Here is a 25,282-nt window from a genome sequence, read left to right as displayed (position 1 = left end):
CTCATCATTGAAAAGTCTAGTCATTCTGCAAACAAATTTTATGGTGATATTAGTCATTTAACAAGACATTAGTTTTCTTTTTCTTTTAAGATGTATTTATTTATTTGGGAGAGAAAGAAAGAGAGAGCGCAGGCGCACACATGAGTGGGGGGGGGTGGGCGGGCAGAGGGAGAGGAACAGAGAGCATCTCCAACAGACTCCCCGCTGAGCATGGGAGCCCTACATGGGGCTGGATTCCAAGACCCTGAGAACACGACCTGAGCCGAAACCCAGAGTAAGACGCTCAACTGACAGATGCCCCAAGACATTAGTTTTGGTATAAAACTTCAGACTTCTAATTCTGCAGTGAAATCGAGGCACTCCATACTGCTCTGGTCTCTTTCCAGAGTGACAATGCAGCCAGTGCATCGGTCAATTCTCCCAAAGTGAAAGGGGGAAGGGAGGAGCCAAAATTTTAACAGCTAACATTTACCGAATACCCACCATATGCCAATCGCTGGTTAGTACTTCAGATGCATTAGCTGATCCTCACAATAGCCCAGAGAGCAAGTATCCCTGTGTGACACATCAGCATAGTCGGAGAACGGAAGCCCAGTAGCGAGAGACACAAGACCACAAACTCCGCCCTGTGACCCGGCTGGCTCTGTTAACTACTACCAAGATTCAACCAGGCTTGAATCCACAGCCCCTTATTTGCAATTCTGAAGTTGAAAGGTAAAAACCAAACTTAGGCAAACACATGTGGCAGTAAAACTTGACATGGGCTGACATTAATACTTTTAATTTATCCCAGGTTATATGAATCTTCACATTTTTCCCCTGTGGAAATATTAATGTGATTGTGGGGTGCGGTCTCAGACCCCAGTGGGAATATTACCATATGGTGTATACATTCTCTTGTCCTTCTAAAATGCGGACATTTCTGAATTCTGAAACCCATCCAGCCCCCACCATTCTACATAAGGGACTGTGAACCTTAAGTATTCTTTCCAACTTTTTAAACCAAGGGATTCAGAATAGTAATGAGAAAATGTCAGAGGGGCAAAACTCTCACTTGCTTTCCTCCCTCCACCGCACATTACCTCATTGACAAGAAAGCTCCACGGCCTTCACACAACCCCCCCAGACATGAGAGCTCCTGGGAGTGTCCGGCAGAAGGTCAAGTTCCAAGTCGGAAACTGGCAAATAAGCGGATATAGTAATAATGGCGTATTTTCCAAACAGCATGTGCCGTCACATTATTTCTACTACCTTTAAATTATCGACAGAAACACTTTTGACTTAATTCTTTTTCATATCCCACATGTAGGTAAAACAGAGGAAGTGAGACTCAAACCTACTGCACACCACTGACCTTCCACCCTTCTGTCAGCTGGCCTGCTTCAAATGTCTGAATGTGGCTCATGTTTGCAAGGGGACTCCTTATAGGTAGAGATCTCACCTGGGCTTTAGAATTAATCGGAGTACCTACCCTATTAGGCCTCAACAAATCAAAGACAGTGGTGGGCTCTGGGTCAACTACAAAAGAAGTCCTTCATACAGCCACATCTTTCCTGTCTCCCTGCAGGGAGGGCTATCAAAGACATGAAGGCAGGGGGAGAAAGGAAGGGGTTGTGAGCGATTTGCTGTTTGGCTCTGTGCCTCCCAGATCAGCCTTCTCAGGCCACAACGTAAAACAAAAGTCACCCTGTTCAAGAGAAAGCATCACAGGGACACTGGATTTGTGGATGGCTTTTTAAAACTTCTCAGATAAAGGCCTAAGATTTCACTGTGCAACATTCAAAAGGATTCGTTTATAGAAAAAAGCTGTTCACTACAGAGAGAAGTTAAGGAAACTTCCCCCGAACCACTGGAGAAGCTATATCTGAGGACAATGAGACAGTGTGCCGCCTTCTTCTGACAGATTTCTCATCCTCTAGTGAACTCCACCGGCAGCTCGGGGAACAAACTGGCGTAGGCCGCTCGTGAAAGGAGGAGCCTTTAGAAGGATTAGGAAATTTGTTAGAATGTTAGATTCCCTGCAGTTTGGAACTGTGCCAAATGTCACTGCTCTATCCTCTAACGTGACAACATGACTGTATTCGTGGCTTCTACTGCAATTAAATCAAGGTAGGTGGTATTCTCTGAACACAGGCTCCTGGCATCCTCAGTTAGCAGCCCTGCTCCCTGCGAGAGTAAGGAGCTGGTAGAGAAGAGTTAGGTAAATATGATACGGGCCACTGCAAGAGAAAGAGCAAACGTAAATGGAGGCAGAGCTATAGTTTGGCGTTTTAAGTTGTTAGGAGGTTATATAAAACAGCACTTTTTTTTTTTTTTTTTGAGACACACACAAACACATCTGTATGGGTTTACATACATGGATATATAATCCTTCCATGTAATGCTCAAAATAGAGTTATGAGGACACCAGAAGCCATCCTGGGAACAGGTTGTGTTTATCCACAGTTTAGGATTCTCGCTTTAGATAATCTCAGGGCCACGCTATACAATTCCATGCTTGTCTATCAACTGTTCACAGGGAGCATTCTGGAAGTGTTTGGAAACCCACAAATGTTTCTACTATAACAAGTAATGATGGTCAATCCAACAGGACAAAGGTTACACTTGACAGGAAGGTCTTGAATCTCAATAAAGCAAAGTGTCCTTAAAACCAACCAAAAGTGACAGGGGCTCTCACAGCCAGGAACCAACAGTAGATAAAACCGCTCTTCCTCTAATAAAGTGGATACTTCAACACAGAATCAAAGAAACAAATACTGCCATCTGATTTACATAGCCCTGAGTGTCTGGGAAAGATGGATGATAAAGTCAGAGCCCTCCGCCAATAGAAACAGATTTGAATAACCAACTTCTCAGTTCTGTATTTTCACCTCTTCTTGCCTGGTGTCCTGGCCTCAGGAAGGCTACTGGGGCAGCAAAGACCAAGAGAAAAACCCAGTTCTCAAATTCTTATAAAATCTTTACATTGTCTGACTTAATCCAGAAATTTCAAACCGTCACCATGAGTCATGGTATTTCATCGTGAGGCAGTTCTCAGAGTGTGGGCCATGAAGGCTTGAGGGTGCTTGAGCTTTGCTCTGGGACATAGATATTTGAAAATAGTTTGATCTTTTCAGTTCTTGCTTTTAAACTGTTAGGTCGTACAACACCAATGTTTAACTTAAAGATAATTTTGTCCCACTACTGAGGCAAAACCATCCTGGGATGACTCCTCTGCCATGTGAACTAGGAGGTTCTCCAGTCGGCCTGGTGGAGGCAGAAGCTATTCCTGGCCTTGTGGGAGGACTGAGGATTTGCCCCCTAAACCTGGAAGGTGGTTCCCACACTGGACTCAAGTCACTTCCTCAAATGCATGCACTTACTAGTACTCATCTCTGAAAACCCCACCCTTCTTGGTTTCCCTGGACTCACCTGTAAGTCTCAACTCAGGAGACTGCTGGGCTTCCACGGATGCCCCCCAAACCCCTGCACTGCAGTCTGCAAACTCTTCAGGCAGAAAGCTGGTGTGATCTCACTGTCCTTTCAATCTGCATCCCACCTCCCAGAGATCACTGTCCATTTCTGCCTAATGCCCAAAGTCCTAAAAACCAACTGTTTCATTGTTTTGCCTAGTTTTTTAAAAATTGTTTCTGATGGAAAGGTAAATCCAGTCCCTCTTTCTTCATCTTGGCTAGAAGCAGAAATCTACCTTAAAAAAAATTTTTTTTTAAAGATTTTATTTATTTATTTGAGAGAGAGAGAAAGCATGAGGTGGGGAGGGTCAGAGGGAGAAGCAGACTCCCCGCTGAGCAGGGAGCCCGACACAGGGCTCGATCCCAGGACCCTGGGATCATGACCCGAGCCGAAGGCAGTCGCTCAACCAACTGAGCCACCCAGGCGCCCTCTACCTTAAATTTTTAAATCAACTTTATTGGTATATAATTTCTGAACAGTAAACTGCATCCATTTGATTAAATGAGTTCTAATACATCTGTACCATCATCAAAATACAAAAAATTTCCATCATTTCCGAGTTTCTGATTCCTCTTTGTAGCCCATCCCTGAATCAACTAACTCAGATGATCACTGTCTCCCCACCCCCCAACTATAAATTACTTTTGCTTACATTTTTAAAGAATATTTTTGTTGGGTAAAATCCACTGTGAAAGTTACTCTTTTGGCACTCTAGAAACCTGTGCTGGCTTCTACCTTTTCTTTAGGCTTCAGAGCCCAACAAATGATTGATTTTAACAGCTAATTGTCCTATTCATCTTTGGAGGTCCTTTTTCCCTCTGTTTATGGTCTTTCTCTTTTTCTTCTATTTTCAGAAATTTTTATCCTGATGGATCTATGCCTGATTTTCTTTATATTTATTGTGCTTAGGGCAGGCAGAGCTCCATAAATCCATCTTAATTCATTATCTTTCAACAGTTTTGGAAATCTTTCTACCAATATATCTTAAAATACTGATTCTATCCCCCAAATAATGCTTTGTTTCCTCTGGGGAATTCCATTACATAGATGTATTTCATTCTGGGTCAATGCCTTTTAGATACTTTTCTGTATTTCTCGTATTTTTTTGTTTCCATTCTTCAGTTACAACTTTTCTTATAACTGCACCCCTATGTTTACTGCAGCATTATTTACATCATCAAACTATGGAAGCCTCCCAAGTGTCCATTGACTGATGAATGGATAAAGAAGGTGTGGATGTACACAATGGAATATTACTCAGCCATCAAAAAGAATGAAATCTTGCCATTTGCAACAACATGAATGTATCCAGAGAATATTATGCTAAGTGAAAAAGGTCACAGAAAGACAAATACCATATGATCTCATTCATATGTGGAATTTAAGAAACAAAACAAACAAGCGAAGAAAAAAAAGGGGATGGAGAGACAAACCAAGAAACATACTCTTAACTATAGAGAACAAACTGATAGCTACCAAAGGGGAAGTGGGTGGGGGGAGTAGGATATGGAGATTAAATAGTACATTTATCATGATAAAAAAAAAAAAAAAGAAAAGAAAAACAATTTTCTGGTAATTTATCCTCAATTCAACAATTTTCTCTTTTGCTCTAATATGTTCTTAAACATATCTATTGAAATTTTAACTTTTGGCTATTTTATCCCATTCTAGAATTTCAATTGGATTGTCTTACAGAGGCAGTGTTCCCTGAACTCCATTTTTTATTTCTGCAGCCCTCATGAAATCAAGGCTGGTCTGTCCCTAACTTTTATTTGCAGCTTTATGTGGACTTAAGCCCCAAGCCTCTCATAAAACAGCAAATGTCTAAGGAAAAAAAGCACTGCATGATGCTAATTTTGATGAATACCATTTTCTCAGTTATTTCTTGTCTGGATCAGGTTTTTGGTGTTATGTTTCAGAACTCTTTACCAGGTTCCCAGGTCCCAAAGATTTTTTTCTATGTTACTATCAAAACTTTTATAGTTTTATATTTCAGTCAATGATCCATTTGAATAAATTTCTGTACAATGTGTGACGTTTAGGTCAAGATCATTATTTTGTCTATGGATGTTTAATTGTCCCAGCACCTTTGTTTGAAAAACCTATCCTTCCTACATTGAACTGTTCTTACACCTTTGTCAAAAATCACTTGGATACTGGGGCACCTGGGTGGCTCAGTCAGTTAAGCGTCTGCCTTTGGCTCAGGTCATGATCCCAGGGTCCTGGCACTGAGCCCCGCATTGGACTCCCTGCTCAGTGGGAAGCCTGCTTTTCCCTCTCCCTCTCCCAATTAAATAAATAAAATCTTTAAAAAAAAAAATCACTGGGATATATGTGGGGATGGGTGCTATTTCTAGTTTCTCTCTCCTGTTCCATTGATCCATTAGTCTGTTCTCCCAATAATAAAACATAGTTTTGATTACTACTGTCACATAATAAGTCTTAAAATCAGGAAGAATGATTTCCCTCATGTCATTCTTCTTTTTCAAAACTATTTTAGCTATTCTAGTTCCTTTGCCTTTCCATAGAAATTTCAGAATAATCTTGTCTATAATTACAAAATATCTTACTGGGATTTTGATATTGTGTTGACTGTGTATCAATTAGAGAATTGACATCATTCAGATATTGAGTCTTTCAATCCACAAACATGGTATGTCTCTCCATTTATTTAGGTCTTCTTTTATTTTTTTTTCATCAGTGTTTTACAGTTTTTAGTGCACAAGTCCTATACATGTTTTGTTAGATATATACCCAAGCATTCATTTTTTATTGTGGGACTGTAACGGTATTGTAATTTTAGGTTCCACACATTCATTAAAAGAAATCAAATTGAGAACTACACCAAAGTAAAAAGCTTTTGTCCAATGAAGGAAACCATCAACAAAAGGAAAAGGCAACCTAGTGAACAGAAGATATTTGCAAATAATATATCTGATAAGGGGTTAATATCCAAAATATATTAAAAAATGTATAGAACTCAATACCAAAGAAAAAGTAACCCCAAACAAGTAATCCAATTAAAATGGGCAGAGAACCCAAATAGACATTTTTCCAAAGAAGACCTATAGGTGGCCAAGAGACACATGAAAAGATGCTCAACGTGATTAATCATCAGGGAAATGCAAATCAAAGCCACAATGAAATATTACCTCAGAATGGCTAAACTCAAAACCACAAGAAGTAACACATGTTGATGAGGATGTGGAAAAAAGGGAACCCTTGTGCACTACTGATGGGAATGCAAATTGGGGCAGCCCCTGTGGAAAACAGAATGGAGGTTCCTCAAAAAAATTAAAAATGGAAATACCATATGATCCAGTAATTCCACTACTGAGCATTTTACCCAAAGAAAATGAAAACACTAATTCAAAAAGATAAATGAACCCCTATGATTATTACAGCATTATTTCCAATAGCCAAGATATGGAAGCAACCTAAGTGTCCTTTAATAGATGAATGGATAAAGAAGAGGTGGTACATATATACAACAGGATATTACTCAGGCATAAAAAGGAATGACGTCTTGTCATTTTCAACTACATGGATGGACCTAGAGGGTATTGTGCAAGGTGAAGTAAGTCAGAGAAAGACAAATACCATATGATTTTTTTATATGTGGAATCTAAAACAAACCAATAAACAAAGCAGAAACAGACGCAAAAATACAGAGAACAAACTGGTGGTTGTCAGGGGTGGGGGTGGGAAAGACAAAATGGGTGAAGGGGAGTAGGAGATACCGGCTTCTAGTTACGAAGTGAGTAAGTCATGGGGATGAGCACAGCATAGGGAGTATAATTAATGGTACTGTAAAAGCACTGTAGGGACAGATGGTAGCTACACTTGTGGTGAGCACGGCATAATGTATAGACTCGAATCACTGAGCTGCACACCTGAAACTAATGTAACATTGTGTGTCAGCTATACTTCAATGAAAAGAAACAACAAAGATATCAAATTAATCACTGTGAGTTGATGCTGAATCCTACAACCTTGCTGAACACACCGCTGTAGTTCTAGGAAGTTTTTGTAGATCCCTTCGGGTTTTGTACATGGATTATCATGTCACCTGAAACAGAGACAGTTTTATTTTTTCCTTTCCTTTATCTAACATCTTTTATTTCCTTTTCTTGCCTTATTGTGCTGATTAGAACTTCCAGTATCACGCTGAATAGCAATGGTGACTGTAACTCCTTGCTTTTTTTTTTTAATCTCCTTGCTTCTTAACCCTAAATCTTTCATCAGTAAGTAGGATATAAGGTATAGATGTTTTGTAGATGTTTTTCATTAAGTTGAGCAAGTTCCTCCGTACTTCCGTTTTTATCATGAATGACCACTGGGTTGTTCCTCAAATCCCACAATCCTTAGCCAATCTGCCTCCTTCTCTCCACCTTGCAAATTTTATGCTGGCTTTATTATATACAGTGTACAAGGTTTTTAGCTGTACTTAGGAAGAATTGGCTAAAAATAGATCTACCCCGTATTTCTAGAAGCAAAAGTACAAACTTACTTTTAAAAACTATTTTGTCCAGTGTTCCTGGTTATTCTCATTGGGTGGGCTGGTCTGCAGCAAACTATCCTGTCATTACTGGACATGAAGACCTTGTTCATTTTTTAAAATCCTCATGATTCACACTGATAGCATTTACTCTGGCTTGTTCTTCATAAACATGACAACTTTCTTAACAACTTCTTAAAGACTCATCACTATACTGTCCCCTAAAAAGAATGTCAAAGAGACTGGAAAAATTCAGTGTAGTGGGCAAAAAAATGCTAATTAGAAAAGTTGTCCTCATTGGAAATTACTAACAAAAATAAAATCACTTTTTAAAAATGACATGGATACTGGGTAGGAACGTTATTTTTAAAATCTGAGATGCTGTCAAATTATTTTTATTTGTGCACATATTCTAAGCTGTTTTTATTTTAGCATAACAAAAAATTCTATACAAACATACAATAATCTTCTGATGTTATGAAAAATTTCTCACAAAAATAAAAAGCTTCATATTGGGTATTAAATTGATAATAAATGTACCTGGTTTTGACTTGACATTAAGACAGATTTCTATTACATAGAAAAAGGCTCTTCATTGCAGCATTGTTTGTAATAGGAAAAGATGGGAATCAATCCAAATGTCCATCAATAGGGAAACTGATAAATTATAGTACAGCAACACAACAGAATATTATGCAGCCATAAAAACAGGAAAGCTTTCTATATTGACATAGAAAGATCTCCAAAATACATTACTCAGTGAAAAGAGAAAATGTCCACAGCATGCTATATTCTGTATACGGAAGAAATAAGACTCTATATGCATATATGATGACATCTGTATAAAGAAAAACAATATATAAGAAACTAGTAAAAGTGGTTATGTAGGAAGAGAGAGGGGAGGAGATAGAACAGAGTAGGAATGGGATCCCTCGAAGTAAACATAATTAATTTTGATTTCTGCACCATTTGAAGATCTTAGCTAGTTAAGTCCCATAGGAAAGAAACTAGATTTTTGTTCTAAAGCTGAATTGAAAACACAATCTACAATTTAAAGTCAAGACTGAAATATCTGCACTCCATTACTCTTTTTGGACTGTGAACCAAAGCATCCTCACTGCATGTCTTTGCCATGCTCAAATCCACCACTGCAAACTGCAGTCCCACCACAGCCAAACGTCTTCCAGACGTCACTGCTATCAGCTGTCTTACCACTAGAAAGGGCTCCAACCTGTCATCCAGCCCAGCCTCAGGCAGGCAAAAGAGCACGGATGAGCCAGGGCACAGTAATCATTACTTGTGAAGAGACAAGATAAAGCTACCAATGTCACTGCCTTCTTCCCTCACCTGAGGACTGTCAGGTGTATTTTCCTCCTAATAACATACATACAGATCCACGAGCTGTCTAGAACCAATGTGGTGGTCATGTGAACTTTAATTGGGCATTAGCTGTTATCAATATCAAAAGAATATCAAAAGAATAAAATTTCAGGAATGGTACTTGTTCTGCCAAAGCTTCATTCGTATAAAATGGGTTTTGGGAAAAATGTTTTCCTTATGGTTCATTCTTTAAATCTAGCTGCCTGAATCAAAGAAGAAAGTGGCTGGTCAAACTCATTTATCCTCAATAAAATAAGGCAACATGGCAATGAACAGGCTAAGTCAGCAGAGAATTTCATCCACATCCTTAATCAAAAAACCAGTGCTATTCATTATCAAATAACATTGCTTCTTTCCTTAACATTTATTCTTGAAATAAATATTGCAGACCTAATTAGATATGATCGTTTTCCCCTTTAACTTCAATAACTTGAAGGGTTAAGTTTTTAAGGAATAGAAAGCCCAATAAATATTTTCATTTCTTCGCATTTTTAATAATTATCTAGAAGAACAGTGGAGATACTCACGACCGTGTACATGAAACCTGACATTTCCTAATGAAAACAGGACTACCAATTTTCCCGACTGCAAACTGGCAACTGTACTTTAATATGTTCTACTTAATACTGGGCACCCAAGCCAGCAGCAGTAATGCTGGAGCCATCTTTCCAGTTTCTTCTCCCACTCATGTGAGGGAGAGGGGGATGGGGTGTTCAGTGCCTCATGTAAGAGTGCAGGCTCTGGAATCTGAATGCTTGGATTCAAGGCCCGCCTCCACCAGACCCTAATTGTGAATGGTGGGGTCTTTCGGCTTCTTTGTGCCTCAGTGTTCTTGTCCATAAAGCAAGAACAATGACAGCACTGACATCAAAGGATTCTGAGGACTAATTAAAATAATTCATGTAAATTGCTTCACAGGGTGCCTGGCTTGGTCACTGCTCAATAGAAAACACCTACGTTTGTTACTCTCTTACATGTGTCTCACACGCCTGCCATAACCACACTCTGCCTTCATCCCTCTGTGCTTGGCTCTTCCTGTTCTGAGTCTCGACCACCGCCCTGCTGGGTCTCGGGCCCGAGGATATCCTCCTCCCTTCCATGGCCCATCTTGGGAATGGGCCTAACCAGTCATGACTTGGCCCTGTTGCCTGCACCTCCATCGCTCTTTGTTTGCAATTCTCTCATTATATTCATTATATTAAACCTGACTTTCATTATAGTAATTTATGACCTTGTCTCCTTCATGGGCAAGGACTGTGTCTTACTAGCCTATTTATTCTCCATAGTATTTAACAATCCACAAAGAGTGGTTCTCAATAAGCACTTACTAGATTTGAAACAGTTGTGCTTACTTATGACCGTGAACATAACGTATCACACAGCCTGTACGAGCAGCTCTCTTGGGAGGCTCACAAAGGTTAAATGAGATAGTGCATGCAACGGGCTTCTAACAAGCTATTATTTTATCGTTATCAACCACAGCTAACAGTTCTTCGGTACGCACCATGTGGCCGGCATGGCGGCTTTTCATTCCCCTTGCACAGAGTAGATGAGATAAAGGTGTTTTTTAAATGACTGATGAAGAAAATGGCTTTGGCATGGCAAATTTAAAAGTAACTATTATTAAATTTATATTATTAAAAAGTTGGGTTGAATAGATCATGAAATTCCTGGTACTTTACAGCATAGTTTTGCGTATCTAAATAATTCAAGACATGCAGAAGTATAAAAACTTGCAAATCGTAAAAACAAAGGGCAGTATTCTGCAAATGCGTGTACCCAGTGTTCAGGACTAGTAAGGGAAAACAACACTGAGAACTTCTTGAAGTCTCAATCTTCTCAACCGTAAAACAGGCCAATGATCAGAAGCCCTGTGCAGGGCACTCTAAGGAGTAAATCAGGACATGTGGTAAAATGCTTACAGCAATGCAATAAGTAAACATACATGCTGATCTAATTTGTTTTTATCATAAATGATGCTCTCAATTATTGAATAAGTGAAGATCTAGGACCAAGATGGATAAACTAAATCCAGAGTTGATCCCAAGTTTCTGAATCACAGTCTGTTCTAAATTCTTGAACTTAGAATTGAGTTCTAAGTTCAAGTGTGAAATCACTGGTAGGGTATTGCCCTATATAGGAGGATGGAAATGGACATCAATGAATAGTGAGAGGCCCAGAAAGGCAGCAGGAAGGAAAATGTGAAAGCTTGGATAAGCCACATATACAACATGGATTAGCATATATTCGTTTTCTAAAACTTCAGGAATTAAAATGCCTACGTTCAGTTCCTGCAAACATATCAGTCTAATCAAATGAAAAACACATTTTTATGAAATGCTTTTATATATTAGATATAATTTTAATTTGTTCTTCTATTCATTTCAGCTTTTAAAAGTGGTAAAATGAAAAAATAAAGCACCAGAGATCTGAAAGGCAAAATTTCACAATGAAGCAAGCAAATAGTGTTTTCTTTCCCCCCCCAAGCATAATCATATAAGCTGTTTAAAGGAAAAAAGATACTAAAGGAATTGTTTAAATAAAACTTAAGGAGAGATCTAGAAGTCCTTTTCAGTGAGTCTAGTTTCCCGATATCATTCTATGAATCTTTTTAAATATAAGAATGTACAAAGCATGAAATTATGGATGGAAACAGAAAATGCTTTGCAATGATTCAAATGCGTAACCTACTGCACTTATATGCATTTCTTTTTAAAAATCTGTATGAAAGGCATGAAAATAATCATTTTCTCAAAATGATTCCAAGGCATTAATGAGATTTCCTACCAAAAAAATGACTCCCCAGACTAAACACTCAAGTATGCATGTCATCTGCTTTTTATCAGCACAATCCTGGCTTTGAATGCTATGGAGATATAAATGAAAAGACAGAGGCCAAGGGAGCAGGGGGGGTGGTGCCCCTTAGTCCAGATTTAGAGCTGCATATAGAAAATAGCAGGCTTTAAACTTTTAGGTTCTACTGCCTAGTAAAATTTCCAAAATAAAACCGGGGAGACTACCCTAGGTTGCCAAATTTTAATTTCTCAGAGGAAAGGCATTAAAGAAAATAACTAACACATATTATCATCAATAATTTATGAAGGAAAGGATATTTTAATACCCCCTAAGAATAAGAGGCCCATAGTTTTAGAATGGGCAGTTCTGTGAATTAAATAAATTTAGCTTTAAGTTAAACTCACTATATAGTGTTCTTATCTTTTCTACATTGATGGGACCAGAAAGTGTTCATCACTAAGAGAGGGCATAAAATGGGCCAGAGACCATACAAGATGTCTTTAATTAGGGCACCCAGTTTTTAGCGAATATGGGTACAACAAAGGGAAAAACGGCAAAAAATACCTCCCTTCTATAAAAAAACTTGTTCCAATGTAGGATTTAGAATGTTCAATTTGTGATTACATTATCAGTGTCTAAATATAATTCTCCTTGAAAAGCACAGTAACTGAAAAGGCTGAATCCATAAAGTTGAACCTAATCCTCATTTTTCTATTCCTCCTCTGTTAGATTGAATGTTCAGAACATTTACTGGAAAACAGCCCCCAAACAGTTAAGCATCAGCGGTCTTCTGAAGCATTCCAAGTGTGCCCAATTTGCATGTTATAAACATGGACAAGCAGAGCCTCCTTGAAATCTATGTACAGAACAGACATCAGCTGGGCTCTCTGACAAGTAAAATGAATGGACAGAGAGAGCAATGATTAGAGAAGTTGTGTCCAGCCATTGGTTCCTAATATATCCCTACTGGCTGAATGAAAAGAATATACCTTAAAATGGATTTTTTAGAAACTCCTATTCATTTTAATAATGTCTGAATTTTTGGTTAATTAAGGAGATGCCATCGAAATTTGTTCATAAAATGGCATTCAGTAAGTGGAACAATTTTATGTTTGGAGGAATTTTTTTTAATGCAATAGTAAAGCTATTATTAGTCATACTGACAGGATGTAATATGGCTGAAATGTTCAAAGATGTTCAAAGAGAGAGTCAGAGTATATAAATACAGCATCTAACACAACTAGCCCAGATGCTCAAATTATTCCAAGCAGAATGTGGGCATATCCCCGTTTAGTGGATTTTCCAGAGTATAACTTTTCATCCTCTACCCTTATGCTGTTTCTGTATGGATTATCCTATTAACCATCTGCATCTTGACCAAAGGGCCACACATTAAGGTATAGGAAGTATGGAAGTGAGAAAATCTTGAGCATTTTCCTTTTGTGACTAATTAGGACACAAATTTTTAAAATTTTGTATTTAGAAATCTTGGCTAGAATACATCTTTGGTGGTATAAATAGACTTTTCAAAACTGAAGCGTTTAAGAACAGCGTGGGATAGTGGCTAATTAACTGTGTGAACCTGGGCTTACTACTCAATCTCCCTGTGCCTCAGGGTCCTCACCTCTAAAATGGGGATAATAATGGTGCCATCCTCATAGGGTTGGGAGAGTAAAAGGGGTAACATATTTAAGGCACTTAAAACAGAGCCTCTTATTGCTACTACTTATTCCTAGAGTATCTGAAAAATTCACTGCATTTATGGAAGATTTTATACTGAAAGAGCTGAACACAGTTTAAGAGCCGTATCTACCAATTCAGACATAGAAAATTTCATCAGATGAGAAACGTTCAGAGAGTTAAGAAGAAAATGAGTAAGTGCAAAAAGACCACACTGAGATAAATGGTATCAGTTTTCCCTGTCCAAAAAGAAGTATCAAGGTCTGTATTCTGGAAACCTAGCAGTTAATCTGAGCAGCAAGAATATCTTCCACCAGAAGCCAAACTCACCCCTTGTTCATCCAGTTTCATGAGTTGCTCTGTGACCTTTGGAGTGTTGAAGGCCAACCTCAAGCACTGGACGTTGAGCTCAGGAATCACATGCTCCAGCACTTCCTTCAGGGGCAATCCTCTGGCGGTCGAGTGCTTTGCCGTTGAGGGAATGGCATCCTCCAGGACTGAGCCTCTCAGTGTCATGAGCTGAAAGACAGACATGTGCTCGGCTGAGGGCTCTCTCGGTGTGGGAGAGGCGTAAATACATCGAACGCATTGACGGCCTAGGTTAAGGTGCTGCTGAGGAGCAGGGAACGACTTCTGAAGGGGAAGCCGGTGAGGGAGAAAGAATGGAGTGATAGAAGAACTCTGTAACGAAAAGAGGCCAACGCTTCCAAGACCCAGGCAAGTCCAAAGGAACTCATCATCAAGCCTTCCAGGGACACCGACTTAAAAATCAAATAAGGCCATTTCCTTAAAGAGCTCAATAAGATCAGGGTCTATATGGCTGTAACATGCCACTAACCAAATTAAGAAGGAGATATCCCAGAGAAATATCTGAAGGATTTAGACGTTATACCTTTTTATTTTACATTATTTTATTACACAGTTATTTTACATCACATTATTTTATTACAAAATTTTATTACATTATTGTTACAAAAGGTAAGGGGAAGGATCAAGTTTTAAATTTCATAACATACTGCTGACAAGCATAAACTCCTTATATCCCCACATGCAATGACGATAAGACCATGACTGTACTTAGTACAGTAGCAGAGTCAACAGCACTGGAAGTCACTTTGGATTTCCGCTTCTTAAAACGCTTTCCATTATTATGAAATACAAACATAACCAAAAAAATTTCTCTACGTCATGATGATTTGTTGGAGTAAATAGGAATATGAAATATGAGCAGTCTTAATTCCTAAAACGTGTCATGCGGCAAAGCTGTAATAAATACAATGTAAACACTGACGATGACCTAAGAAGAAACCCCGGCACCGAACACCCTCCCACGAAGCCGGCAGGTCACGAGGCACCGAACTGCAGCAGGTGCGGCGAGAGCGGACAGAGGACGGCGCGCGGGCGGACGGCCAGGTGTGCGGTGCAGGCGGGGGAGGGGGAGGAACCACAGCCGCAATTCGGACGGCTGTATTTGCTAAGAGTGGCACAGGTTCGGGCCCTAAGAGGGTCCAAGAGCAGGGGCTGGGGCGCTGCGGCTCAGTGCATTAGAAAAGGCCCTCATGGAAGCGTGGCACTAAAAAGGGGCCATGAAGGCGGGGCGGGGGGGGGGGCGAGAATTCTGTAAAAGCTCTGGTCAGAGAGCGAAGGTACGAAGGTCCGGAGATGAGGAAGAACCAGATGTGGGGCGGCAAGAGCCACCGCTATGGCGAAGCCGGATCTGAGGGCGGCTAGGGGAGCCGGCAGGTGGGGGGTGGAGGGTGGAGGGTGGGGGAGCCTGCAGGGGGGGGGCCTGGGGAGCCGGCAGGTGGGGGCTGGGGGGGCACGCAGGAGTGCGTACCTGAGAGGTGTGCACCCCGTCAGGCTCCAGCAGGCAGCCTCAGACCTCGTTGGAACACGGAAGAAGATGCGTTAAGGTGAACGGCAGGAGGAAGAAGCCGTAGGCAGACAATACAGTTGGAAGGAAGCTGTAAGAGTCTCGGAAATCAGGCAAAGGGGGCATGATAAACGGTTAGCAGGGAAATGGAAACCAAAGGAACAATCACCAGGGAAGTCAAATCTCTAAAGTTTGCCAACTGATGGGGAAGAGAGAGGAGGGTAGGAAAAGCAAAATCTACCAGCGTCTTGCTCTCAATACAAGAACAAGGTACTATTCATTTAATTAATATCTTTCATTTATAAATAATTTGTTTTCAAATAACACTTGTGTAAAAAACATCATTTTTCCTATGATTTAATACCGAATTTGACCGAAATGGTTTCTGGGCCCTTCTTTTGTGTTTTAAATCACGGGAAACTGCTGGACAAGCACGTTACTGTGCTCCGCCTTCCGTGAGATAACCTGAGCCCGGAGACAGGAAGCTATAGAGGCTGGAAGTCCGTTCCGACGAGAATCCAAGACCGGGAATGCTAAACCTGTACCACAGAAAGACAGCAGCTCACCTCAAGGAAGCCAAAGCAGAGGAGAAAAAGAAGGACTCATTTTTCTATCTGGATCACTAGCATTGCTGATATTGATTGTTAATGATCCAGAAACAAGACAAGAATCCTTATAAGTCCCTGTGCACCTTTGCTTGAAAACACTCACATGCTGTAAGGTTTTGTTCATAAACTGTCAGGCTTACATACATGTTTATGTTTTTCTGTTTATGTTGCGCACTGATGAATCCTACTGAAATGAAAGAGGAAAGAGTGAAGTGCCTGTCGGACACGGATGGACATCCAGAGAGGTTTCTCTCGAAGGACTTCTGTTAGTTAATTTTTGTGAAAAGCCTCATTAAGATATTACAGTTAAACCACACTTAAGGGTGACTTTGATTGGAAAGGAGAAAGTTACGCGAAAGCTAGGGACACTTCATTACATACACATTACAGAGGAGAGGAAGGGAGAGCACGACTTGCGATTCTAGGCATTAGACATGTAGTCACGAACCACTCAGACCAACAGTCCCTACCCTCATGGGGCTTAAATTCTAGTGGGGGAGACAGAAAACAAAATAAAAAGTACAGCATGTGAGGCAGTATTAAGTGTTCAAGAAAAAAATAAAGCCTAGCGTTAGACATGAAATGGGATGTGTGGGAATAGAAATTTTAGATCCGTGGCCAAGGAAGGCCTGTGTGATTTATGCATAAAGGTCAGGAGGAAATGAGAGAGCTCCAGGCAGGAGGATGCCAAGGGAGAAATATGGCAGGACAGAGATATAGGGAGTAGCCAAGCCCTGAGGCAGAGGCGTCCTCGAGGTGGCCCTGAGGGGAAGGAAGCCAGAGTGGATGGTCTCCTAAATTAGCAAGGACACTGACAGGTTTTTACCCAGGAGATGGGTAACCATTAAAGGATTTTGCACTGAGGAATGACAGATCTGGATTACATTTCTAAAGGATTCCTGCAGGGCTTAAGGGCAGAGTAGGAAGAAGGGTTCTCGGAGAAAGATGATGGTGGCTTGGCCTAGGCTGAGGTGGTGGGATGAAGGAAGGAGTTGAATTCTGGGCATATTTTGAAGACAGAGTCAGCAAATTTTGCTGACAGACCAGACTGGGGTTTAGGAGGCTAGGAGGAGAGAGGGGCCCGGAGTGACTTTAAGTTTCTGGCCTAAACAACTTCAGTAACAGAATTGTCAGTTAAACATTAATTTGAACATAAACGTTAGTGATGATGGTGTCTTGAACCATGAACAACATGTGACTTGGATGTTCCAGTCAAAGGCTAAGGTAACGGACCCAAGGGACATCAGATGGGCTGGCAGGAAAAGGACCCAACGGTCAGACCAGAGAAGTGTTGGGGGAGGGGGTTGCAGGTTGAACACTGGGCCCAGGTAGCAAGGGATGAAAGGACAGAGGTGGAAAAGGCAGAGCCACCAGCCATGGCGGAGGGATCACGGTCACTCAGGACAGCAGTTAACGCTAGAGACAGGAGAGAGGCTGGGACCAGACAGGAAAGAGCCAAAAAGCAAGCTGGAGGGTATGTAAACCAGTTGATGAGGGAGCAGAAGGCTGGCTGAAGACAAAGCACAAGCTGACAGCCTGCAACCTCCCCCCACTCCTGGGTGGGACAAGTGTGACATTCTTCTAGGAATCTCCCAACTATCTTAATGTTAATGCCTTGCTACATGGGGAAAAACCACCTTAACTTGACAAGGGCAAGGCCTCTGGTATCTCTTAGGTCCTCCTTACCATATGGAAAGTTCTCTTGAAACCTCCCTTCTTCCTTACCTCCCCCAACCCCATAGTATATAATCAGCCACCCCTTACCACCCCAGTGCAGCAGCTCTTTCTGCCCACGGGTCCTGCTTTAATAAACCACCATTTTACACCAAAGACTTCTCAAGGATTCTTTCTTGGTTGTGGGCTCCGGACTCCACCCCACTGAACCTCACCTATATTCCAAAACCCCATCACAGTGACAGGAGCGGGGGAGGAAATCCCTCACTTAGAAAACTCTGACGTCTGGCACGAATGATGGTAGGAATTGGCGTGGCCCGGGGGGGGGGGGGGGGAACAGGTGACAACAGGAGGACAAAACCCCAGAAGTAACAGGCTGACAGAAATCCAGGAAGCCAGAAAGAGGCAACCACCTGCATCCAACTTCAAAAACAGTTGTGTTCTCTGTGCTTTTTATGTTCAACAAAAGCATTCACCCTGCTTAATGATTAGCTCTGGTGTGGACAGAAAGCATAGTAGAGCATGTGAGCTCTTAATTCTCTCTGGCCACTACATACAACCCATTAGATACTGAAGTCATGCCTTTAAAAATCCTATTTTTAATTTCCCTGGAGTTCAAGCTGAGGAACAATTACAAAGTGAAGCCAAACCCTGAAACCTGCCTTGTATCCAAGGAGGGAAATGGAGTAAATGTCCTATTGAAACTGGTTTCAAAACCATTATTTTCTAGATACCTCAGGGGGGTATTAAGCATTCATGTGCAACAACAATCCTGAAGTGAATTTGGCACAGAGAGGCAATAATAAATTCGTAACTGGCGCAACTGTACACATGTTCAGAAAGAAAACAAAGGAGAAACCTCATTGTCCCAAACTTGTTCATGAGTTTACACCACCACCACCACCAACAAAAACTGCTTTGTTGGCTATTTTATTTTTCCTTTTCTTTTCTGACCTGAATTTCATTTTAAAATAAAAACTCATATATTACATGTGCTTTGAGTCCTAAAGAGCCCTGAGAGCCGGCCTCACGCGCAGTGAGGTAGCCTTGAGTTCGCCGGGTCACTCTGGGTCCCCTGACAGCGGGGGGGAGCAGGCCCGGGGGAAAGCCAAGTGGAAGTGGAGAAGAAAATTCTCTTTCCCTCTTCTTGGATCAAGAACTGTCCTAAGCAACAGTTTGGAAGAGCGAGTTAACTCTTGGGTGACCCTCTCTCTTCTGTAAGTCCGCTGGCTAAGTGCTCCCGGCCGGCCGAGCAGTAGATGCAATATCCACTTTGGAATCCTGAGGACCCAGTTTCCTAGAGCCACACTTAACTGATGCATCTTTCTCCGAATCAAAACTCCCATTCATTTATTGCATCTACCCAGGGGTCAATAGAAAGGAAGGATCCAAATCTAACCATGATGTCCACCCCCATCACCACCAGAATGAATGAAAGGGGCCTTTGTTTATGCTAAGACATTTGTAGCTATGTGCTATTACACTGAATTGTTTTGCTACTAGGACTCCCCACTCCAATCAAGCCTCAATCTTTCTGGTTTGCAACTTACCTCACTGGTTCTAAAAATTATTCGGTAGTTGTATGGAGATCCATTTTCCTTCGTTTCTTCTGGTTTTTCCCTTCGAATGCTCACAGCCACCGGACCAAGATTCTCATCGGCCCCAAAATAGTTCCAGTGTTCTTAGGTAAAAAAAAAAAAAAAAAAAAAAAAAAAAAATTAGACAAAGCAAAATTAGAACACTTACACAACACTTTAAAAATGTTATATTCTGGGTGATATTCAGATCACTCAGAAGTTCTGTCAATAAAATGTAAACACATTTAGCAAATATTCCTCAATGAGTTATAAAACAGAGACTTAGCTACACAAGTTTGGTCTCCGAGGAGGTAACACTGAACAGAGGTGGTCTGTTGCATGTTTTTTTTTTTTTTTTAACTACTCTGCAACTTACTACTTTACTAATTTTTTTTTTTTTTTTTTTTAAAGATTTGTGTTCTGTCCCTACATTCTACTATTTAGGTAGGCTATACTGTGTGGGCTTGCTTGCCTAAGGGAAGGTTTGTGCCAATGATTCTTAGCTTTTGTTAAAAAGCAAAAAAAACAGAAAACAACCCTACACCTGTTGAGAATAGAGTTTGAGGATTGAGGGCTTTCCCCCAGATTAAAAAAGACTTCCCAGGGGGCACCTGGGTGGTTCAGTCGGTTAAGTATCAGGTCATGATCTCCGGGTCCTGAGTTCAATCAAGCCCTGCATCCCCAGTCTCCCTGCTCAGCAGGGAGTCTGCTTCTCCCTCTCCCTCTCCCTCTGCCCTGCCCCCAACTTGTGCTCTGTCTCTCTCTCAAATAAAAAGGAAAAAAAGAAAAAAAGAAAAAGAAAAGAAAAGACTTCCCAGAACTGGAGAGAGGAGAAAGGCCTGTGAGTCACTGAGCCACACTCTCTATCAGCTAGAGTAGGGTCTACGGAGGAAAGAGCTTCTAAGAGCCCTTAGGAGACAGAAGCTGAGTGAGGCCCGGAACTCTGGGCCTCACCAATAGTTCCCAGGCAATAAGCACTAGAGGCATCCTGCAGAGCCAAGAACCCGAAGGGCATGTTGGGCTGGGATAAAAGGTCTCTCCTAGGTAGGCAGTGTGGCCAGATGACTGACGATTCAGGGCCCTTTCCTCAACGTGCTGGCACTGCAAAAGACCCCAAACCTTAGCATAACCTGGGGTTTGGGGGAAAGTCTCCAAATGACTGGTGTTGAATACCTTCCTCTTGACCAGATGGGAAGTCAGGATCAAAATTAAATTAATTTACAGAAGAAAATTTTAAAAATGATATTCACTATACACTAAGCATATACTTCTTTAAAAAATTAAAATTGTTGATACACATAAGAGATGTTCACAGATGAGGCAGTCCATAAAACACAGAAATGTATGAAAAACTAAAGTAGCTAACTTATTTTTCAAACCTCCACAATACTTTACATTGTCCTAGCTCACCTACATGTGACATGGTGGATGGTGGAGTCATGACATGGTAAGTTATCCTCCTACAAAATGCATACATTTGAAAATACGGGTCGTTCCCATACAAGATATAAAAGCATTTGAAAATCCATGAGAATAAGAAGAAATAAATAAATAATAAAGATGTCTACTCATGCATTTGCAAATACTGAAGAGTGATTATATAATGATAGCGTGAGGGCTCTCCAAGAACATTATCACAATCCATGCAAGTTCAAATAAGAAAACGCAATGGGACCACAGGCAATGAACGTCTCCCGGCTGGACACCTGAGAAGCAACCCAACAGGTGTCACAAAGTTCGTGTACAAACACTCATGTACACTCTCCAAGCACAGCGCCTGAGAATCCTCACTCTCAGAGGCTGTTTACTACCACTTTGCATATCAGTTTAATAAGCTTGGCTGTCTGGTCTTCAGGCTCCCAGCTCATCTCAGAGGTGTGATCATCGCAGATGCTGACCACGTCCGGAGCGTGGGGCTGACACAGACTCACGTGCAGACAGTGATGTGACAGCAGAACGGACGACCAGGAGGAAAGCAAAGGCAGGAGGCAGAAATCGTACAAAAAAGCGGACGAGAACTTGAAGAAAAACAAGCCCACGGTCTGGGGCCATTTGGCGAAGGCGCACTTGCGTGACTTGCGAGCGCGCCTGACCACAGCCGCGCGGAACGACACAGCGCGCGTGGCGGCGGGCAGTGCAAGCCTCATGCATCACATGCTGTTCTTTGCACTTTGTGGACCGGACTGACTCCCAACTCTCCAGAAAGTCCTCCAACACACCCCACACCAGGAAGGGCAGGTGAGACGGCCGTACTCTGCTGCTGGAGACGTTCGGGGCTGCTACAATTCACGGCCAGTAACCTCAGCCGCCCTCAAGCTGTCCCCGGGCAGCTCTCGCCCCCTTTCCCCAGAGCAGAAACTGCAAAGGTCCTCTGTTCTCCTTCCACCTCCCCCACCTCCCCCACCTCCCCTCCCCTCGGTCTCAGCGAATGACAACACTGTCTACACCACAAGGAAAATAAAGAAGCCACGTCAGAAGCAAGCGTTCTCATTTTCTACCATCATAGGCATCAACTGACCTGGATCCAGACTTTTGCTTCCTTTTCCTTACAATCCCAAACCCAATCTCCCCCTCAATTCTGGCCTCCACTCATTGCACCTTCCCTGGGACTCCAGATGCCTTGATCCCCCCACTTCAACTTCAACGTCTACTTGCTCATTCCCATCATCACTGAATCAGGCTCATGTCTCCATCTTTAAATGTAAAACTTGTCCTCAACTCCTTATCACCCTTCGGGTTCTCTCCTCGGTCTTTGCTTCCAGTAGCAACTTCCTGAAAAGGGCTGCCTAGTTCCTCACCTTAGAATTACTACAATCCGACTCTCATTGCACAGCCACCAATGACAGCTTTGAAGTGAAAACAAATTGATACTTTTGGTCCTTATTGTGCCCCAATTCCCCCTAACATCTGGCACAGATGATCATTTTCTCTAGAAACACGTTTACCTCCTGGCTTCTGAGACACCACCTCGCACATTGTCCTTCTGCCACTCTGGCTGTTCTTACTCTGCTGCCCTTCCCTTCCTATCGTGAACATTGCACCCACGCTCAGAACGAACTTCTACTGTCACCTCAAAAAAGTCTAGATGCCCCCTGTAGACGTCTCAACGCCCCCCTCCACCCCGTATCTTCACATCCTCCCAGTGGAACTCTGTCCATGAGCATCTGCACACATGAACTCATTACCATCCTCAGAAACCTGCACAGCTCTCTGCAGTCCCGATTTCAGCAACCACTACCACATGCACCTAGCTGCCCATGCCAGACCCCCTGGGAATTCCAGCTTCTACATAGCTCTCAAATCTACCTACCTTCTTTCCCACCCCACTGCCACTGACTAACCCTCATCATCCTCTATCTGTATGTGTGTAGGTCTTCTAACTGGTTTGCTTTTACCCAAATCACTCACACAGTAGCCAGATGATCCTTCTAAGATGCAGACCTGATCATCACTATTAAGTTTTAAATGCTCTGGTTTCCCAAGGGTCCTTGAATACTTTCCATGCCTTCCCGAAGGCCCTCTCAGCCTGTCGAGAGCCTGTCACTCCAGTTCCAAGTCAGATCGCTCCATCATCCTTCCAAACCCGCTATACTGAATTTTTCTCAGTTGCTCAAACTTCACTATGCCCTTTCTCACCTAAAAGACTACCTACATTCTTCCCACAGCTCTACTTTATTTGACTAAGTCTCTTCACCCTGCAGGTCTCAAATGAAATGCTATCTAGACATCCTCTAAAAAGTGACAACACTGGAGCAAAATCAAAGTGTTTACTCTATGTGTTAATTCCAATACTTCGTTTTAAAGTAAGAATTCATAAAAAGTTATTGAAGTCAAATATTTCAAATACAAAAATTTAGAAATATTAGGACACAAAAAATATAAATTCATAAAAATGTAAATATTAAACACTACCACTTTAGTATAAATTGGCAGATAAAATTAAAATAGTGTTATTCTGAAAAGAAACTAAACCCTACATAAAACTGAAGAATGTTTACAAGACAGAAAAAATCTGGGTGGCTCCGTCGGTTAAAGATCACTTAAAAGTTTTATGTGTGGCAATCATCAAATCCTGACCATATTTTCTTTGCAGTTTTTCACAGCTGCTAAAGAAGTACATTTATGAGTTGGAGAAATGTCCATGAGATAACTATAACTAATTTCTAATACTTTCTTCAGACTCTATCTTCAAACAAACCCATCTCTGGTTTGATAACTCTAGGAAGAACTTTTTAAACTTACAGGTGTATCTGTGCAGAAACCTCCATTTTTTTTTTCCTTGAAAAAGAGCTCTAGCTATTATTTCCAAGAAAGCACGTCCATTTGTTGGTCTACTTCAGTTTCATCAGGGTAGATGGAAATCCTGGTCTGGCTTCTGGTGTTAAATTCACTACTATCATGATCAGACACTGCTTGTTCAAAACGTCTTTCCACTTGAATGAGATTATTCTCATGATAAAAGCCTTGTTTTTTGTGTGTACTGTCCGTTTCCTGCTCCTGAGGATCACAGAGGTCTAAAAACATACCTTCTCTACACGAACATAACTTTATTCAGTTCAAAATCCTAATGCAGTGTGTAACTCTGACAGATGTTCAGAACATCACCTTAAATTCAATTTCTGAGTCCTTACACTTTGATCTCAAGACAAATGACTGATTTTTTTTTTTTTTTTAACCAAAACACCAGCCTTTGGGGGGTCTCCTCTCTGGTCCTTCTGGCCAGTCTTGGCTCTGCCTATCCTTCAAGCTCAGTGGACTCAGAACCTTCCCCCTAGCAGCCATCTACCTGCACGCTGAGTTATCCATCAGCTGCAGAGAGCTCTTCCAACCAGACCCACAAATCAGCTTTGTCTTTTGCAGGAATGGAAGGGGGCAAAGGGGAACAAGAATGGAGGAGTTGCAGAAGATGAGGCTTACAGAAAGGCCAGAAGCCTGTGATGAGAGAAATCAGGATGATGAAGTCTGAGGGAGGAGAGGGAAGGGAAGAGGAATTGGGATATTCAAGCAGGGTGGATAAATTGACTGATGGAGGAGTTGAAATACAGGTATTACGCCACCAAAACTAAAGACATTTTAGCGCCAGCATAACGGAATGCCAAAAACCAATACTGCAAACACTCTATTAGAATGATATAATGCGGGGAAGTGAGGCACTTTGCCAAGCATTCTATCCAATATGCGTGTCCACCATGACAACGTATTTCCTTCTTTTCTACGGACGTGGCAGCTGTGATTTAGAGAGAATAAGTCACCACCCAGCCATAACCAGCAAGTAACAGTACCAGATTTCAACCACATGATTTTAACTACTGATTTCAAAGCTCATTTTTTAGCCATTTTATATTAACATTATCTTCCCAAAAGTTTCCAAAATTATATTATGAATACAAAAAAGTCTAATAAAATGTGATGCCTAAAGGAATCAACTAGCCAGATCATGCATAGAGAAAGCTTTCTTGAGCTCAAATTGCTTAAAGTGGCCAGAAGGGCAATTTTGGTATTTTGTGCAAAATAACTGGATTTTGTATCGGTTTCATATTCCCAGAAAAGGTTTAGATTAAAGCATCTTAATCAGAAATCTCTGAAAATATCTAAAATCAGATTTTTTTTAAAAAAAGAGCTTGTATCAAAACAAGAGCTTAATTCCTTGATGTGCTGTAAGTCAAGGCTCCACTGTGTTTAAAGGGAGAGATATTCACATTTTACCCATTGATGGTTGATTCCCCGCTGCCCTCATTTTCCA

General features: G+C 41.4%; 1 protein-coding gene across 2 annotated transcripts in view; it reads right to left on the bottom strand.

Moving 5' to 3' along the window:
* Nucleotides 1–25,282, bottom strand: part of SIPA1L1 (signal induced proliferation associated 1 like 1) — a 135,905-nt gene that overhangs the window by 95,241 nt on the left and 15,382 nt on the right. For both annotated transcript variants that reach the window (XM_064571275.1, XM_064571277.1), the window contains exons 2-3: nucleotides 19,513–19,643; nucleotides 14,138–14,326 (exon numbers count right to left, since the gene is read on the bottom strand). In XM_064571275.1, coding sequence (XP_064427345.1) covers nucleotides 14,138–14,326; nucleotides 19,513–19,643 — 320 coding nt within the window. The remainder of the gene's footprint in view (nucleotides 1–14,137; nucleotides 14,327–19,512; nucleotides 19,644–25,282) is intronic.

The sequence above is a fragment of the Mirounga angustirostris genome, unplaced genomic scaffold (assembly GCF_029215605.1).
Source record: "Mirounga angustirostris isolate CCGP_5_RB_7025 unplaced genomic scaffold, mMirAng1.0.hap1 SCAF_9, whole genome shotgun sequence".
Lineage (NCBI taxonomy): Eukaryota > Metazoa > Chordata > Mammalia > Carnivora > Phocidae > Mirounga > Mirounga angustirostris.
Note: the sequence above shows the minus strand (reverse complement) of the source record. Positions and strands in the feature narration are given on the sequence as shown.